The sequence below is a fragment of the Chlamydotis macqueenii genome, chromosome 9 (genome assembly GCF_036417535.1).
Source record: "Chlamydotis macqueenii isolate bChlMac1 chromosome 9, bChlMac1.mat, whole genome shotgun sequence".
Taxonomy (NCBI): domain Eukaryota; kingdom Metazoa; phylum Chordata; class Aves; order Otidiformes; family Otididae; genus Chlamydotis; species Chlamydotis macqueenii.
In genome coordinates, this window is record NC_141564.1 from 18245591 (window position 1) to 18264332 (window position 18742).

At 44.5% G+C, this 18742-nt stretch overlaps 1 protein-coding gene and 1 long non-coding RNA gene across 2 annotated transcripts in view; one reads left to right on the forward strand and one right to left on the reverse strand.

The window, feature by feature from the left end:
• Positions 1-1480: 1480 nt before the first annotated feature.
• The window catches only part of MCF2L2 (MCF.2 cell line derived transforming sequence-like 2), a 145110-nt gene continuing 127848 nt past the window's right edge, over positions 1481-18742 (forward strand). Inside the window, exon 1 of the mRNA XM_086754196.1 lies at positions 1481-1732. Coding sequence (XP_086610322.1) covers positions 1585-1732 — 148 coding nt within the window. The 5' untranslated portion in view covers positions 1481-1584. The remainder of the gene's footprint in view (positions 1733-18742) is intronic.
• LOC147599723 (uncharacterized) overlaps positions 4221-18742 on the reverse strand; it is a 344381-nt gene continuing 329859 nt past the window's right edge. The window contains exon 2 of the long non-coding RNA XR_015259312.1: positions 4221-4406. This is a non-coding gene — a long non-coding RNA (uncharacterized LOC147599723). The remainder of the gene's footprint in view (positions 4407-18742) is intronic.

Below are 18742 nucleotides of genomic sequence, written 5' to 3' on the forward strand. Positions count from 1 at the left end.
TTCCTTTCATAAAAAGGAGAGGTCCTAAGACTCACTGCTTCCCAGGTCTGGTGGCTGTTTTACCGCATGGTCAGTCTGTGTGTGCCAGGTTAGGGAGCTGGAACAGCTCACAGTGTGCCTGGGGAGCAGCGGAGCCAGCAGGAGAGGAGCTGCAGAACTTTGTGGAATGGGGAAGAAGTAGGGCTGAGTTGACTTCTCTATGCTTCAGCTTACAGATTTCATGCCTGTCCATGCCATTTTGTAATGGCATTATGTGAGGCTTTTTTCTCCTGGGCATCTTTGTCCCCTCTAGTTCATTCTGATTTGTATTAATGAGGCTTTGCCTTTCCCACCCCGTGTCTGGGGATCCGCTGTGATCTGAGAGGGCCATGAGCTGAGCTGCACTGGATGCAATGATGTAAAATGCCAACAGGTGGTAGTGACTGAGGCAGAGGAAGGAAAAGACTCTGGGTCTGTGTATAGGATCCTTGCAGCAAGGTGACTGTCCTCGGGTCCCTGTGGTTGAGCTCTGGGTTGCAGCTCAGCCCTGACTCATTAAGTTCTCTATTCTCCAGTTGTATTTGCACTGTCACCAGTGCTGGCCTTGTGCCTGTTCATGCATCTCCTGTGCAGTCCCCTCCCGACCCCACGGAAGGGGCCTTTTTATTTCTCTACATTGGGATTGCGTGCTCTCTGCACTTGGTTCCCCAAATACTCATTTCTTCACAGGGCTTTGACCAGTGATATGTATTATAGTAATTGTTAAAAGGGAAAAAAGGCAACTCAAATATCCAGCACCTTCAAAGAGAGATTTCTAAATGTATGTTCCAAATAACTCATTTTAGTGTCAAAATGATGGATCCAACATCTTTTAAAAAGAAATTTGGGTGGGGGGGTTGCACCACAAGCAGAATGTCTGCCAGCAATATTTCCCCTCTGTCCTCCATTTGCTACTCTGTTCATTTAGATTATCAGATCTTCTGAGCAGGGACCGTGCAGGGCAGCAGAGGGCTTTTCTGTGCAGTTGCAGCCTCCCGGTACCACTGCCAGACGTATGAGTAATTGGTTGAGCAGCTCTGCAGAGCAGTCTCCTTGCACCGTCCAAGCCGAAATGCAGAAGTGAAAAAATCCATTCGCAGTAATGAAGAATCATAAAATCATAAGCCCAAAAGGGACCGAAAATCATGAAGAAAAACCTTTTCTTAAAGAAAAATTATTTGTGAACATATCTGGCATGCTTTTTAGGAGACATTCTGTGATATTGCAACGTGCTTCTGGGATCTTCTCTCTTCATTGTCGCTTATAAGATAGCTTTAAATTAATGATAAGGAAGCCATTCAGGGCATGGGCTGTGCTGAGGTTCACAGCTTTCATTCTGAATGAGAGAATAAAGTAAACTGATATTGAAAGCAAGGAGGGAGAAACAAACACAGTCAGTAAGCCTATAAAAGACTTAGCCAATTGCAATGGCGAACATCCTGCCGGCGAGGGTGACCTTGGATGAACTAAGTGGGATAAAGTCACCAGCCTGGACTGACGGCTGAAGAATCAGGCTGGATTCCAGCAAACTGAGAGAGCAGATTCCTGACAAGAGTCTCCTGAGCTATGGCAATGGCTTCTCGGTGTCTGAGATGTGGACAACAGGTGCCCAGGAACCCACCTTTCACTGCTGTCCGGATCACAGAAGGAGAAATGAAATCTTATCATGATTTTATAGGAGGATGCATTAGGCTGGAGTGCATGGCAAAGAAAGGTATGTGCAGCATCTTTAAAATAAATAGCATCTTCTCTTAGGAATGTAATGCAGCTACCACTAGGAGATTTGCAAAATGAGATTGTTTTTCTAATGTTTTCTCTGAGGAGTCAGTGGTAAAGACAGACAACTGTCTGGATTTGGATATTAACTCAGGTATGAGGCATCCTTTGACATGGCTGGTATTTCTGGGATATTTGCAGTGATTTGACCTACAGGAGGTTAAAATGAATGCTAGACTTATTATGAATAAATATTTATTTCACTCAGGTGTTAGACACTGAGGTTTCTGTATGTCTGGAGCAGGTATTTGCACATATAAAATATGTTTTTGAAATGAATGTAAGGAGATGGGGCAGTGGGCTTCATGACCCAGTTGACCCTCTCACCCTGTGCTCCTAAATTACGATGTAGAAGGTCAGTATCTCTCTCATGGTGAAGATTCTGGTTTTGCTGTACTTATTACAGAAACCTGGAGTATTGAGCTTTTTCTGCTCTATGTGAGTCAGTCTGGGTACAGGGCAGTATTCCACCCTGAGTGGGTTGCTAAGATAAGATGCTGGTGTTCTGGCAATCCATGCTCACTGCATGTTTACTCTGAAGTGCAGTGATGGTAGCTGAAATCTAGGCTGTTGACTATGTAGTCATATATCAAGATTGCTGAATCATAGACCACTTTTTCTCTATGTGTCATTTAAGAGAAAGATTAACCAAGGAGCCCTTTGGTTTTGTTTGCTCTGTTAACTTGAATAAATACATAGCAAACCTCAAATCCAGAAATTTATAACATGTTCACCAGTACATGACAAAAAGATCCCCAAAAGCATGCAGTATGATTCTACTTTCAAGTTGAATTATTTATTTGACTTAATTAGCTCTTCAGCAAAGAGAGTTGCATTCAATCTGGTAAATCGAGAACCTTCTGCAGAAAAAGAGGTGGACCAGAAGCAGGTCATCTGCTGGCAGCTACTGCTTACAAATTGGAGTTTGCAGATGCTTTCTTTAATGGGGCTCTAATACACAATGCCAGAGTTTGAAAACTGCAAAGCCAGTCCATTGTACCTCTGCTTCTGTTGGCCATCTATCCGTGCTGATTTTTGGGCTCGGTGCCTACCTATGCTTTGTTGTATTTGGCTGACCTCTCAGTAACACTGATGTTTCCAGTTGTATGCTTTGTAATGAGGCATTCAGAGTTCAGCATAGCACGGCAGAAATGTCTGGTATCTGAGTAAAAGGCAGAACAGAATTAATTGAAGTTCCTTCCTGAATCTTTGATCAGGTGCTTCCAGGTTGCTTACGGCTCTGGGGGCCTGTGGGCCTGCTGGAGGCAGAGCTCCGGTAGGTAGAGAGGGGAAGACGCTGGTAAGAGCTTTGCCATGGTTACTGTTCCCAGGGAAACGCCTTCCCTGCCTCTCATGTTGAGAGATGACCTGGTGTAGTATTATGGGTGGAAATTCCTTGGAAAATAATTTTCTGCTAGAGAACAGAGAGTGTGTCAACTAGTCTGAGCTTGTTGACATTTTGTGAGGCAGAAAGCATCTTTGCTGCTTTTGTTTTAAATGTGACCAAGAGGCCACAGGCGGGGCAGGAGTTAGGTTATTGCTGGGGATAAGGTGCCTTCAGCCGCAAGCATCAGAGCTGCGTGAGCTGTGAGAATACAGCAGTGACCGCTCTGCGTGTGGTGGCCATGTTGGAAACGGGTTAAGGAGCTGGCAAGGTGGCACAGGAATTCATAACAACAACATTGCCTGCGTTCTTTTCTCCTGCTCTGAATCTGACCCTGTACTCATCTCTTGTCTTGTTTTGGCCTTAGTTTTCTTCTCTGTAAAGAAGCAGCAGGGGCAATTACCTGCCTCCATAAGCAGCGGATCCTGATCATGTAGCTATGACTCTCCTTCGAAGATGAGACCAGCTTCCCTTTGTAGTAGGTGCTACATAAACACAGGAGAAGATGATCTGTCCCATAGAACTTGGGCTATGCCTGTCCCATCTTGCTAGTCTTTTGCTACTGGCAAAAACGCGTTGACAAACTCTAGGGGTGAACGTGTACCTTTTTCTCAGGCTGGCTCTGTCTGAACATAGTGTCAAAGCAGCATCAAAGCAGAACTCTGCCGTGTTCTGACTTGACTCTCACTTAGGGGCACCCTTCCTGCAATATGAAGATCTAGCTGGAGTGTTGTTGAAGACTAACTGGCTGGTGCTTACTCAGTCCTTCAGGCACTCCAAAGTATGAAGCATTTTTTGCTTACAGACCACATCTGTGGAGCTCTGTGAATATTCTGTGTCTGTTTTATCTCTTGTACTAAATATCATAATGGAAGGTTGTCGTAGTTCAGCCCCGATCGGACCATACTACGCAGTCTCTCTCTCACTCCCCCCACCTTCCGAGAAAACAGGGAGAGAAAATATAAGGAAAAACGGCTCGAGGTTTGAGATAAGGACAGGGAGAAATCCTTAAAGTTACCATCACGGGCAAAACAGACTTGACTTGGGGAAAACTATTCATTTATTACTACAAACAGCAGGATAATGAGACAGAGAACAAGATAACCTCCATCCACCCCTCCCTCTTCCCAAGCTTAACATTATCTCTACTACCTTCCCCCCCCGAGCGGCACAGGGGGGAAGAGGGAATGGGGGTTGCAGTCAGTTCATCATACGTTGTTTCATGCCGCTGCTTCATGGTTGGGGGAAGAACTCCTCACATTCCTCCCCTGCTCTGTTGTGGGGTCCCACCCCTACGCCACAGTCCTTCGTGGAACTGCTCCGGCGTGGGTCATCTCTTCCACAGGGTGCAGTCCCTTCAGAACAGCTGTCCCTCCACAGGCCACAGCCGCCTTCAGGCATCCACCTCCCCCAGTACGGGGTCCTTCACGGGCTCCAAGTGGATCTCTGCTCCTCCGTGGACCTCCATGGGCTGCAGGGGGACAACCTGCTCCACCATGGTCGTCACCACAGGCTGCAGGGGAATCTTGGCCAGGAGCCGCATTACTCCTCCCCCTCCTTCAGAACTGACCTTGGCGTCTGCAGCCGTTCCTCACAACAGGCTGGTAGATGTCTCTCAGGATCTTTTTTACATCTTATTCACTTCTCATCTCCTCTCCACTTCTTGCAGCTGGGCTGGGCCGAGTCAGGCCCAGTCGGCTGCCTGGCGAGAGGCCAGAGGGTGAGGCCTGCAAGGCCCATGAGGCCTGCGCCTCCCCCTCTGCGCCTCTGCCCCCGCTCAGCTTCTTCACATCTTCTCTTCTCTCTCTTTTTTTTTTTCTGTTTTCCCATTCTTAAATACGTTATCGCAGAAGCGTTATCACGAGACATTCTGCTACCAATCGGCTCGGCCTTGGCCAGCAGCGGGTCCGCCCTAGGCCTGGCCGAGTCCCCTGAACAAAGGGGAGCGACTTCTAGCAGTTTCCTACAGAAGCTACCACCTTAGGCCCCCCCCTACTAAACAAAACCACGACAAACCACAGGTAACTACAGCAGAAATAGAGACCATGTGGTTGCAGCCAGGCCTGCAGACCACCTACCTTTGATGACCAGTGCTTTGCCAAGCTAATCCAGTTGCTGGATCGTGCAAGTTCAAGGCTTCCTTTGAATCAAAGTGATTTGTTTTGATGAGCGGTTAAAAGTGTGGTTGTAGTCTCCTGTTCACGTAAAGAGATGAAAACAGTGAATGCTAAAAAAAGAAAGTGCTGCAGTAAGCGGCCAGTTGACGGGCGGTTTCCCTATGGCCGCGTGATGAGTGCTCAGAGCTCCACAGCCCTGGCTCCTTGCAACAGGCAGAGGGAGGGCCTTGCTGGGTGAGCTGGCCGACGGGTGCTGAAGTTCCCTCTGGGGTCTGATGTACAGATGTGCTGTTTTGAGTACCAGTATGTGACCTTGAGGTTCTCTAGGAGCTGCAGCTCCAAGGTGCTGTAACCAACAGGAGCCCCCAGAAAGCCAGGCAAGAAATGTGGCAGGGACTCCAGTGCAGAGCTGATCCTTCTTGCGGTGCTCTCAGTTCCTCACAAAAGAGATACTGAAGCTGAAAGCAAAGCATAGCCTCTTTTCATGAAATATATCATTCTTGGACAGTGGCTTGTTGTCTTTCAGTGCTGACATGACTATTCATGTCACCCAGCTGCTGGTCCACATCTTTTATGCTTGAGGACACCTCCTGCCAAAATGGTCCCCTCTGTCCCCAGATGCTCTTAATTAGCCTGCCTTGTTGTGATGCTCGAGTCCTCCAGTGGGACCACACAGTTACTGAGGCTTAGCATGGATGGGTGAGCACTGACTATGTTTCTGCATGCTGTGGAGCTTGAGGCTGCATGCAGATTATATATTTTTATGTGAATAAATGTGTGTTTTTAATCTGTGCTCAAGGCTGGTGGCTGCATAAAAAGAGTAATGAATCTGCAGACACGAAGGAGTATGCAGCTCGTTACTGAAGCTGTTCAGGATTCTGCTGCTGCTGCAAAACCAGGCAAGATCCTCCTTGCCAGTAGGATGGGGACCTGTCACTTGCGCTGACAGAGTATTTCTGGTTTTGTCCTTCTGTAGGACAGAAGAATGGTGCAGTTCTGTCTATCCAGCAATCATGGGCACTTGTTCTTTGTCCTGCTGCTATGTCTCTCTTACTGCTGGAAATGAAAAGCAATTCTTCAGATCCATCTGTTCAGGGAGGCAAAGGGACTGAAGTACTGGAAATTGCTTTAGAGCAGTTAAGAATTTAAAGATAGAAAATGGCTTCTATGGTGCTATCTCCAGAAGGAAATCCCATCTGAATGAGATCAGGCTGAAATTTCTTGGACTTCTGGGAGCTTCTCCACCTTCAAGAGTGAAATAAATGAGAAACGCCTTCCCATGTGGCTGACCTTTCTACAAAGGTGCTGGTTACTGGGGGAAGTGGCTCTCACGTAAAGACTGAAATCTGCAGTGTAAGTGGAAGGTATTTCTAAACCCCTTGAGCCTCAGTCACAGTGCCTCCTTGTGCATTGCTCAGAATTTTTTAAATTTTATTTGCATTTGGTATGTATTCTCCTCTTTAACGTAAAATGCTACCTAGGGAACCTGGGATTTTTTTCAGCTGGCTCTCACTGTAAAGAAAATAGCTAAAATAACATATTCTGTTTTCCATAGAGCTTTTCCTAAGAAAAGCTCCTGATCTGAGACGCTTGTGTGTCTCTTCACCTGTTCCATTGATAGGCAGCCTGCTTTGCTGCTGTTGAACAACACTGAACCCTGTTTACCTAATCAGAAAAGTCCGGAGAATAGTGATGAAAATAGGGAAGACATAGCTTGATTTCCATTTAAAAAGAGTTTGAAAGATAAGCATTACTGAGAAGATCAAGAGAACAAATTCTCAGAGGGCAAGTTATAGCAGAGGCCTCTGGGTGTTTGTTTTCCCTTCTCCCCACGATACCAGAACACGAAACAGCTCGGTGAAATGGAAAAGCATTAAACACGGATAGACAGATTGCTGTAATTGGTGATGTTTTGTTAACTTGTGGGACTTATTACCACAAGATAATAGCTCAGTTTGCTTTTTTCTGTATCGCCTAAATTGTAGTGTAAACTGTCTGGGGAGAAGATTCCAGGGGAAGGCAGTGCTGAGTGGACGGGCAGGTTGGAGAGCATCAGTGCAGAGGTCTCACCCTGTTACGCCCACAGAGTTTATTCTCCATTTTCAGCCAGTTCTGCTTCAAGCCGTGCTTAAAGACCCACTTCTGCCATGCTAATGTGTTGATCTTCTGTACAAATTGTGCTGCTCCTTTGTTATCTGAATCTTGCTGTGGACTGGCCTGCCCAGGGAGGTTTCTAAATCATGGACTCTCCTCCTTCACCACCTGGACTTTATCTAGTAGCATTACTGGTCCTCAGGGATAAAAGCTTGGTTGTAGCAGCCCAGCTTCCTATATATGAATGTTTGGACTATGCCAGGTGTCTTGTTGCACCAATTTCTGATCCTATTAGTTCATTCATTTTCTCAGGGGAAAAATAAAATCCTCCAGGCTTTTACAACAGACAAGAATTATTGACAAAACTTTTTTTTTTTTTCCCCCCACCTTTTTCTAAGCCAGGATGTCTCAGCAACTTTGTTCTATGCAGAGACAGCACTTTATTCATATTCAGAACCTGTTCCTGTGAGTCATTAAGTTGGAGATTGCTGAGTTCAGGCTATTTGTCTAAACTCTTGAGTCACCACCTTGACACAGTGTGCAGCTGTGGGGTCCTCAAAGGAGCAAGGGTCTACATGGCTGAAGATCTCTTTATGAAATTGGGATACTGTTAATTAGAAAAGTTATTCTCTGCTAGCATTGGGAAAAGCTGAGGTGAGATAGGAAGAGGTAAAGGAATAGGATACTCTCTTCCCTTTTCTTTTAACTTTACCACTAAACTCAAGAACGGAGATCTGCCAGAGGAAGTTAGAATTAGGGGCAAATATCAAATTTTTAAGTCAAAACCACAATAACAATCAATAGGCTGGAAATTAAAGTGAGAGCTTTGAAACACAAGCCAATTTCTTTGTGTTAGGCCAGCTGTAGGGGAAGTAGTGGATTTGCAGTTGCCTGGATTCTTTAACATAAGATTAAAAAGCTTTCTAAAATGCTGGTTTAATCCAATTTCTTTGAACTTCTTGTGTGTTCAACAAGTCAAACACAATGAACCTAATGGTCCCCCCTGGTCCTGCAGTGAAAGAATCTGGGAAGATGATCTCCGAGTCAGAGGAACCCAGGCACGAGCCATTCCTTGTCATGCCCTTGGAGAGCCATACTCACAGGTGTGGACACATGAACATGTGAGGTCAGATGCTTGGATGGTGCAAGTTATTTCAATGAAACTGGAGTTTATTATAGCAACTGAGGATCAGGTCTTTGAACTTTTAATTATTTCTTTTAAAGTAAACTTCCATAGGTACTGTAGGTGCTTACCAGTAACAAAACCTGAAACATCAGTAGTATTCTGTTCCATTTGCTGTATGTTGGTGGGACAATATGTGGGTAGTAAAAAATATTGTTGCACTGAGAGAGGCACAACTAAGCCTTTTGAGCCTGGCAAAGACATTTTACAGATGCACACTGAAATTACCTTTACTAATTACGCAAGTGAAAAATTATCTGACACTTGTAAATCTAGTTTATGAAACTGAAAGCGCTGCCTGATGAGCTTTCCTCTGAGCATGCAGTGGACTGAGAGGAATTTCTTGGTGCCCCTTCTATGGTGAGTTCGTTCAGGAGTCTGCATAAGATGAGCCATTTACGTTCACTTGTGGAGTAGCAGTTAGTGTTCTGACTCCACAGCTGGATCTGCTTCTTCTGCAGCATCTCTACACAGAGGGTTAAAATTATGTTTAGAGTATTATTTTTAAAATGATGTGGCACATTTATCAGCTGCTTACCTCGATGTGACATGTGTCCCTAAGGCTTTGGAGCTTCTCCCAGCTCGGCTCCGAGAGGATGAGGCTCTGCAGGAAGGTCAGGAACGCTGCCCAGGAGAGGGCACTGCACCACACAGACCTTGCCTGGGGAGCTCTGCCGTGCACTGGCTCTGCTCCCTGTTTTGGGGCTCCAGTGATGAGCTGGGTCTTGGTGTGGAACTGGGCTGTTGTCGCTTCACTGTGCGCAAGCAGAGCTGGAGCTGAATTCCCCACCCGCAGCCTCCCCTCCGGAGGGCAAAACGTGTCTGGAATGGGAGGCAGATTTTGATTGTAAATTGGTTATGTGTGGACATCGCTGTCAGTACAGGCAGCAGAGTAACATTACACATGCACTACAGCTGGTGAATTCATTTGTTTAGCATGCAGTTTAGGAGAGGCTGGGGAAAGAAAGTGCAATGTAAGAACATACTGTGCACCTTGCTGCTCTCCTAATCTGCCTTTATCGACCTCGTAGTGTCTGTCTGTGACACTGCAGGTGTCTTCAGCTCTCGTGTGTCTTGTTCCTAGCATGGTGATACTCTACTTTGATTTGGCATTTATCATAGAATCACAGAATGGTTTGGGTGGGAAGGGACCTTAAAAATCATCTAGTTCCAGCCCTCCTGCCCTGGGCAGGACGCCTTCCACCAGACCAGGTTACTCAAAGCCCCATCCAACCTGACTTTGAACACTTCCAGGGACGGGGCATCCGCAACGTCTCTGGGCAACCTGTTCCAGTGTCTCGCCAGCCTCATTGTGCAGAATTTCTTCCTTATATCTAATTTAAATATACCATTTTTCAGTTTAAAGCCATTACCCCTTGTCCTATCACTACGTGCCCTTGTTGAAAGTCCCTCCCCAGTTTTCTTGTAGGCCCTCTTTAGGTACTGGAAGGCTTTGATTGGCTGATGGGGGAAGGATGGAAACACTGAGTGTGTAATCCTTAAGACAGATCCACTCCAGTAGCCTGTCTGTATAGACAACTTTGGTCTGCTCCTCATTTTACAGGTGGGGAAAACTGAGGTTGGCTGGTGATCTGGATTCCTCTCCATGTGCCTCGGTTTCCCTATCTATAAAATGAATGACACTTGTCTTTGGTTTAGCATTACTGATGGCAGGACATGTAGAAGAAACAGGATGTTCCTACTACCTACCAACATACCTAGGGGACCGCTGCTCTGCTTCAGTATTGCTTCAGGCCGCTGTAGATGCCACGTTACTGTTAGCACGCCAATGTGAAAGCACGTGTATTCTCTTCATACACTGTGCAAACTTGTGTCCTCAAGTATTTCTTGAACTGGATGTGTAGAACTGATTACTCCCCTGTTCGGGAGCTGGCATCGTGTTTCCACCAAATTCACAGGTCTCTTATAGTCCTTGCCTTTGTTTTTAAATAACAGCACTGTGCTTTGGTGTGTGGGTGCGCCCTCAGGAGAGGACTCCAAGACAGCTATTCACAGCAGCTTCTTGGTTTTCCTTGGCCCTGAACACTCTACTATTTAAAGTTATTTTAATGAGAGCCCTTTCCATGCCTTAGTCTGAACAAATGAATCTGTTTTGTCTATTGTAGGGATGTGCCTTTGTTTGTGCGAGGCTGTGAACACCTCCAAAGCGTGTAAGGGTCCAAGTGGAGAGCTGCCTGGGAGGGAGGAAGGCGGCTGTACCCTTGGGGAGGGTTAAAGCCTGGGCATGGTGCGTGTCGGAGGTCTCTGCTGTGGTTTGCGTTGAAGCAGTTACTAAGCAATTTGTGCAGTCTTCTCTAGGAGAACGTCAGCTCTTTGGTGCACCGTTGGTTAGATCCAGGATTGCTTCCACAGAAGGCTGCCTCTCTCCATCCCTCCCCTCTGCCTCCAGTGAACTCATTACCGCAGCGGAACTGCCGAGGAGCCAGCCTGCGACACGAGGGCGGGCACATGCGTGTGAGTGTGTGTGGGTCTGAAGGGGAGGCATCGCTCTTTGCAGTGTGTTTCTGTTGCTTTTTCTAATGGGCATCTGAACTGAGATGGTGGTGGCAGCTTGGAGAAGGCTGCTGGAGCGGTGGCCGGGTCTCCTCGGGCAGAGAGGTTGGCTGTGAGCAGTGTTTGTCCTCTTACTGAGACAGATACTCCGAGTGCTGCTGGCAGTAGTGATGGCTGCTGTGGCTCACTGTTTGGCTCCGATGGCAGTAACCAGGGAAATATTTCCGAGCTAACTGGCCTCTGTTCACAAGTGAGCAAGAACACAGTCCTTCAGCTCCTGAGCCGAGTGGTCCCTCAAAAATTATGTGAATAGGCTCTGAAGTCATTTTACTGGATGCGATAGCTCAGAGCAGAGCTGGGGGCTGGAATTTTTCTAAGATTCTATTTCAGCTGTGAAACAGTCTGCTGGCAAGCTCTGGGGAGGAAGGAATGAAGCCTGCCATGCAGTCTGCCGTATCCTTTCATTAGCTTAGTGTCCAAGAATTGCGGTGAATGTATTTCAGCTTTGCAGTTTGCCACATGCGGTTTTTGTTATTCATGATCGATTTTAACATGACGGTCTGAAAATGTGGAAGCTTCTTTTGTTGTGTTCTGTTCTCTGAGCAGGAATTTGTGTTCTAGCAATCCAGTGTTGTGAAGCACGGATTTTGGGAAGAAGATGAATTAACTTTTCTCTGGCAAAAATTGGAAACCATCGAGAAGTGTTTACTGCTGCGGGGCGAGAAAAGGGGGGCTGTGCCATGCTGCTGTAAATCTGGATTAATTTCCTGAAGCTATTGCTGAGATTAGACCTTGCCCTTTAATGCTTGTTATTAGGGAAGTTTCTGTTTTGTGGAGAGTGGGATGTAGCATCTCCCCCCATAATATCCAAGCATGTGCTCTGCGAAATCAAGAAATGTCTGTCTCAAAAAAAAAAAAAAAAAAAATTGCTGAGTGAATGATGTGGAATGGTGTGTTTCTTAAGCTCTTTGCTGACTGTGGATAGTTCATAATGTATAGTGTAGATTAGTTAATCATTACTATCTCTCATGATTTTACAGAAATATTGTAACAAGTGTCTTCATCACAGGATGGGATATGAAGTTACCTAAACAGAACAGTGAGAGTATGTGCTTTAAGAATTTTATATTAGTTTGTACAATTTCGCTTTTATAGGGATTACTCATCAAAGATTCTTAGATGTCTGCATAAATCTGCAGACATGTGCATTCTGACACTAAGTAGTTGCCTAAATCCTTGAAGTGTGGCTATAGACATAGATTTGTACACACCAATGTATTTTTGTAGAATGTACCAACGGTAAATCAAATACTGGCTGATTTTCACTTTCTTTCCAGTTTGCTTATGTAGGAGAAAAATTTTTGGTTTGTTTTTGTTTTGTTTTGTTTTTTTTTTTTGAGTCACCAATCAATTTTAAGACATTTTCTTTACAAACAAAAAAGGCAGCCAATCAGGAATATCAAAAGACTGTTTTTCAAGAAGTGGTTAAATGGAAAAAGTGGCAAAATCTCTTTCTTCGCCTAAGGAAGTCTATGCCAAAATCTTTTTAAATTGGCTTAGAAAGTTGAAATAAACCCTAGAGGGTGCACGTTAGCAGTAGCAGGGACCCATCCTACCTGGGATGGTAACAGCCTGCTCGCCAATTTGACACAGAATGGAATAATTGTTTTCTAAACCATAGATAGACCTGATTGAGAACTGTCAACTTCACTACCTCTGAGACTTGAGGTTCCCTGGGCTTGGATTTTAATTCTGTATCTGAACTTCCTGGCTGTCTGCTATCATTTTAGATTATACGTATGTAAATGTTTAACAAAACAGGGCTCCAAGCAGATGTACATTTCCTCTAGTTTCAGCGCAGCTGCACATGGGCTTAACTTCGCCTTACGCACGTGCCTGAGGGGTTTGCTGAATTAGCAGCCTCCTGAGAGCCTGGATCTAAAGCCTGGGGGAAGTTCAGGTCTGGATCGAAAATAACGGTGGTTCACTTGTGTTTCCAGTGTAAAGAAGCTAGACTCTTTGTGACTTGAAAGTCACAAAGACCTGCAAGCAGGTCCTGGAAAAGTCTTTCTTAATGACTGGTGTGATCTTGAGGGTAAGCTCGACATTTCCCTTTTATGTAGTGGCAATGTTGACTGGGGATTCTAATTCTCCCCAGTGTCTTTGCCTCCTTGATGCTTCCATAGTCCTTACCTTCTTACTTGGACAACATTCAAATGTCTCCTTCGGAGTTTGCTGCTAATGACTGCTTTGAGCCTCTCTTGAATCTCTCATTTAGTAAACTTCAAGCACAGGTGTGTGTTAATGGGTTTGCATTTTTAGGGTGGTAAGATTTTCTAGTTACCACAATGGCCCAACATACCTACTGAAGAAACTGAAAGTGAGGGCATTTCCAGGAGGACATAATTTCAGTTTGCTGATATAAACAGCTTCCACCTTCTTCCAAGTCAACCACAGTAGACTTCTAACGTGTACTATGTCTGCCTGTGCAAGCAACTTGTTTAACTGCGTCCATAACCACTCCTGGAGCATGGCAAAACATAACCACTAAAATTCTTTTCAATCTGTGACCTCTCCACTCCTGTAATTTTATGTTAAAAGTGAAGATCAAACTTAGTCCATGAGATTAACTGAAAAATGCAGTGATCCAAAGTCATTTGAGCAATCTTTGCTGAAACACTTAAAATTAGAAGAAATGTTTAACGTGCCTGCAGAGCAAAGCTCAGGTAAAGCTGTACATCTTTCATCAGGCTGAACAGAATGCTTTGGAAATACTGACTGTGAAAGCAGAAAACTTCAGAGCAGATCTACTGTGCAAGAGAGGATCACAACGGGCACCACTTCAGCTTCTGCCTAGGTAGCCATTGAGGGTCACAGGTTTTTGAGGTCTTCAGACAAAGGTGTGCATTGCTAACCTTTCCCTCTTTCATGGAGACAGCTTAAGAAAACTTGCAAGGCAATTCCAACCGTGCCGTGGCGTAGATCTGTCCCCTTCTCAAGGGATCAGAGCGTAATGGCAGTGCATCACTCAAGACAGTTGGAGTCTCGCTCTTAACCTTGCTTGTCCAGATTTCTACTACAGCAGTGTACACAAAGTTGAGTTTGCTGTTACTGTTAAAAAAAGGAACCTTTAAGGGATACCTTCAAATGTGAACAAGAGTTACTTAAATATTCTAGAAGAATCTTCTGTCTTTGGAAGTTAGTTAACAAACTTTGGTAGGAAACTGGTTTTAATGAGAATAGGAATTGCATTTAAACAAATACACTTTATAGGTTTTACAGTTGTGCTTGGTCAGCAAATGATCTGACAGAAAAGATGACGCCAGTCACCTATCTATGCTGCTTTTTGGCTTTTGCTCTGAGCTGATCTAAGTGTGATTCTCTGCTGGAGGAGGTAGTCCTGGCCTTGCCATTTCCAGTCCTGCGCTGTGCTGGCGCTGCACCCTTCAACCTCCTCTGCAGAGAACGAACCCAGATAAGAAAGAATCCACTAAGAAAGATTGCTTCACTTGATTTACAGTCATGTTTTTCCTGGCTTAGTTATCAGTTGACTCAACGTGAGTTAGCAAAAAAAAAAAAGAGGTGGTGGGAATGTGCAGTAGAATAAGAGAAAGGATGGGATTTCCTTTCTGTTTATAGCTGAATTTTTAGTTCCTCTTAAAGCAAACAATCTGTAGCACAGCCAGCTTGTATCAGTAACTGATCTTGCTGTTTCTCTGGGCTGAAAGAATAAACAAATATTTTCAAAAAGTAAGCAAAAGGCACAAATGGTGAGGAAGAGAAATAAATAGAGTTTTAAAAGACGAAACGCAAACCAAGAGCTTCTTTCTCTGGTGTAATAGCTTTTTGACCTTCAGGAAGGGAAATGTTTTGCTTAAGGGTTTGCGCTGGAAGTTCTGGTGGGACAGAACACTTTCAAATCCTTTAGCCAGCTTAAACCTTATCAGTGGAGATATGGAAATTTGTCTCCATAGTGCGTTTAACTCTTGAAACCTACCTTAGCTCTGCTAGACTCTGACTGTGCACTGTTGTTTTTCACGGCCAGCAGACACAGGGCTTGGGAGAACATTTGAACTGTAGGTACTTTGCAGCTTTCAAACTCTGGATTTGTGTGTTGCCTTTTGGTACTTTTTAAGAAGAATAAAAAGACATAACATGAGGTGTCCTTAAAATGGAATCTCTGGCTTTATGCTTAACCCTGTCTGACTCCCTTCCACTACGTCAGCAATCTGTTTTTTCCCTAAATCCACAATTTTGATTTGAATGCTGTGGGGTTCATTTTTGACTGAGCTTGCACCAAGCAGAAGTAGGTCAACGCATTCTATGATTTTTAGCAAAAGTTTTATTTTGCTCTCAACTGTCTTCCTTCCCTGTGAATTACATATTAGGTTGACGTTAGAAGAGATGAAATTTGCTCTGGAAATTTGTAACCCATTATTCCAAGATTAGTGACTTCAGATGGGGGATTGAAGCAACCCCCTCCTCTAGTCAACAGAAGGCCAGGCAGTTGTAGCATTCAGTCACCTAAAAACAAAGAAGCCCCAGTGTCCTGTTATGGCTGGTTGCCTTTGGGTGTCTTTCACGGAGCAATAGGCACTGCTGTGTCCATCTGCTCGGCACGGTCCAATCTTTCACTCCAGCAGGTCATCTTTCCAATGGTGTTGGAAACCATTAGTTGCCATTAGCATGTAAGCTAGTTTCTCTCTGCTCAGAGATGAGAGGAGGGAACAGCGTCGTAGTCACTGTAGCTTTTAATCAGCTGTTGTTGGCATGGCCCCGTGGGCAGTGCTCCAGACCTGCTGCAGGGATACGTACAGCTGTGGTGAGAAATATAATGGGCAAGTGGATGGGGAAGCCCAAGCATGTCTCAATTTTAAGTGAGGAATTACGAGGCGTAACTGAATGACTTTCTCCTGAAAGTAGTAGATAGCACAGTTGCAGCCAGCCTCCCTAGAGATCTGGGATGGAGGAGAAGCTGTGTCAGACAGATGGCTGTAGTAATTGCTTTTCTTTTTCTTCCCCTTGGTAGAAAAGCTTGGGAAGCAAAACTCTTAAGGTCTAATTCTTCTGCAGTGAAACTGGTCTTGCATGTAAAAAATTGAACAGGAATTGAATTTATAGCAGTTTAAGAGGAGAACCAAGAGTAGGTAAATGGACTTGTTTCATTTTTTCCCCTAGTATCACATTCTTATTCACATTTTAATTGTCCTGGCAAATTCAGTTAGCTCAAGAAATGAAGAATGGCATGGTATGTATAAAGATCAACTTTGGTCGCCTATGCAGGGGATAGGCATTGTTTCACATAATACTGTTGGATCAATTAAGCTTTTCTCTTTGTTAAATTTGAGAAGCTAAGTGTAACTGCCTCTTTAATTAAAAAAAAAAAAATACAAAGCCCAAAAAACCAAAACAAAACCAAAAAAAAAAAACAAAAACCCCAACAGTTAAGACCACAAGAATAATCACACAGAAGGTAGGAAATGCCAGAGTTAAGGTTGCCAAGATATCCATGTTCCAGCCACCTGGCTGGTGTATGTTTTGATATGATCTTTAGTGGCATGGCTGCACAGACTTTTATTACTTTTTTTTTTGTCAGAACACAGGACTGCTCTGAAGTGACCAGGGCTTGTCCAATCTCTTATGCAGATATTAGCAAGGTGCAATGAAGCAAGACAGTTGTTGTCAAGCTCCTGCAGCTAAAACCTAAAACCTTCCCCTTGCCTTTGGGTCCCTGTGTAGTGAATGAAAATATTGCTATCATCAGTAATTTTTTTTTTTCTGAAGTAGTCTATGAAGCTGCAGCTGTTAACTCAGTATCAGCTCACGTCAGCCTACAGCAGGGTTTTCTCAGCTGTGGTATCTGTCCCACCAGGAGATGGGATGTTGCTTCAGCCCAAGAGCCTGACCACCGCTTCCTGCCGGCTCGTGGCTTGCAGTGCATGGGCCAGGAAGGCTGCAGAGTCTACTGGGATGAAGTTAGTGGAAGATGTAAATGGATTAATGCTCACTAATGCTAGGCGACATGTCTTGACTTTAAAACAAACCCAGACCTGTGTCTTTTGGTTGCTTTTAAGAATTTTTTTCAAGCTTTTCTTTTAGTCAAAGATTAAAAACTTCCTTTAGCAGCCCCAGGTAATCCCATGTTTCCAAGGACCAGGACTTCTATTGCAAGCTCTCTGCTGTTATGGTGTTACAGATTCATCAGTATTGGAGAGTAACTACTTTTAAGCACTGTCTTAGAGGAAGATGTAAGAGGGCAAATGTTGTTTTGTGTGCTGTTGGCTACAGCTACTGGCATTTCGTAGCCACGTGATCTGATTTGCCATTTGGGCTCATGAGGCACCTTCCCTTGTTTCCTCAGACTTTCTCAGTCTCATTTCCGTTTCTTTTGCTACTGTTTTTTTTTTTTTTTTTTTTTTCCCCATGCATGTCAGTGTGTGAGCTGTGTTTGCTTTCTTGAACATGTGATTCCTAGTCACCAAATGTATTTTATGCCACTTCTCATCATCTGATGTCTCATGCTGAGTGTGGCTTTTGCAGCAAACCCCATGTGGCTCCCTGGAGAGTCTTGTCCAGGCAGGGGATTTGATGAGACCTAACTGGCACTCCGCACTCCTTGTTTCTATTACTTCATCTTATTCTTACATGACTAAATTCTTTTGGTAGAAACCAGATCTTTAGAAATCAGAAACTAAGCTATTTTTAAAACAAGGTAATAAAGCAGCTATATGAAGGGAGAAGGGAGGAATTTATGGTTTGTGCAAGACTGGTTGATGTGAATGGTGCCTTCATATTGACAAACATCAAAAGCAAGCTATTGTACTGACAGCTTTGTTAGTCTGGAGGGATGAGCAAGCCTCAGAGGCCAGAGATGGTGGCACATTTTTTAGTTCATTTTCTGTTTCTGACAAGCCTCCTTGTGATTGTCTTATCCACTGTAGAAATCTTTGCTCTATTTTTGCTAATATTAACACAGATTAAGACAGCAACACAGGGGGACAGGGTATAAACTACTCTGTGGGTCCTCTGACTTCCCTGCTTTGTCTGTGACAGATGTGCAGGCCAGGTGATGCGGTGCCAGTTCTTCCTATGCACAAAAATGTTGTCGGAAGGGGATAAAACAGACTCTGGGAATCCCAGTGTCTAAGGATTAAGGATTTATGGATGTTTGATATATAGACAAGAAAAAGCTGTGGGAGGAGGGATGAGATTACTGCTACAGCATGATATTGATTCACCTTGAGTAGCGTTGGCTGGGGTCAGTAGGATACCTGCTGGGGGATCAGGAGGCTGTTCAGTCCTTCAGTCTCTAAGTGACCATGTGCTGTACTGAAAGCAAAGCCCAGCAAATAGGATTGCTAGTTGCATTTGTAAAGGCATAGAATGGAAATCAGTTCTCTCCCTAGCTGTGGGCTTTCCTTTGAGAAACTGAACATAGCTTGCTGAAAATGTTAAACTCAGTATAACTTTACTGTCCATTTCAGTGGATTCTCACAGACCATGACGCTGAGTTATCTCAGGTCTAGGGTGTCTACAGACAGAGACTCAGAATGACATATCTGTTTCAGCCTTTCTCTTGCTCTGTCTAGAAATTTGCAGGCTTTTGTCCTCCTTAAAAATCAATTGCAAATGAGTGCCCTGCTGATGAAAAAGTCC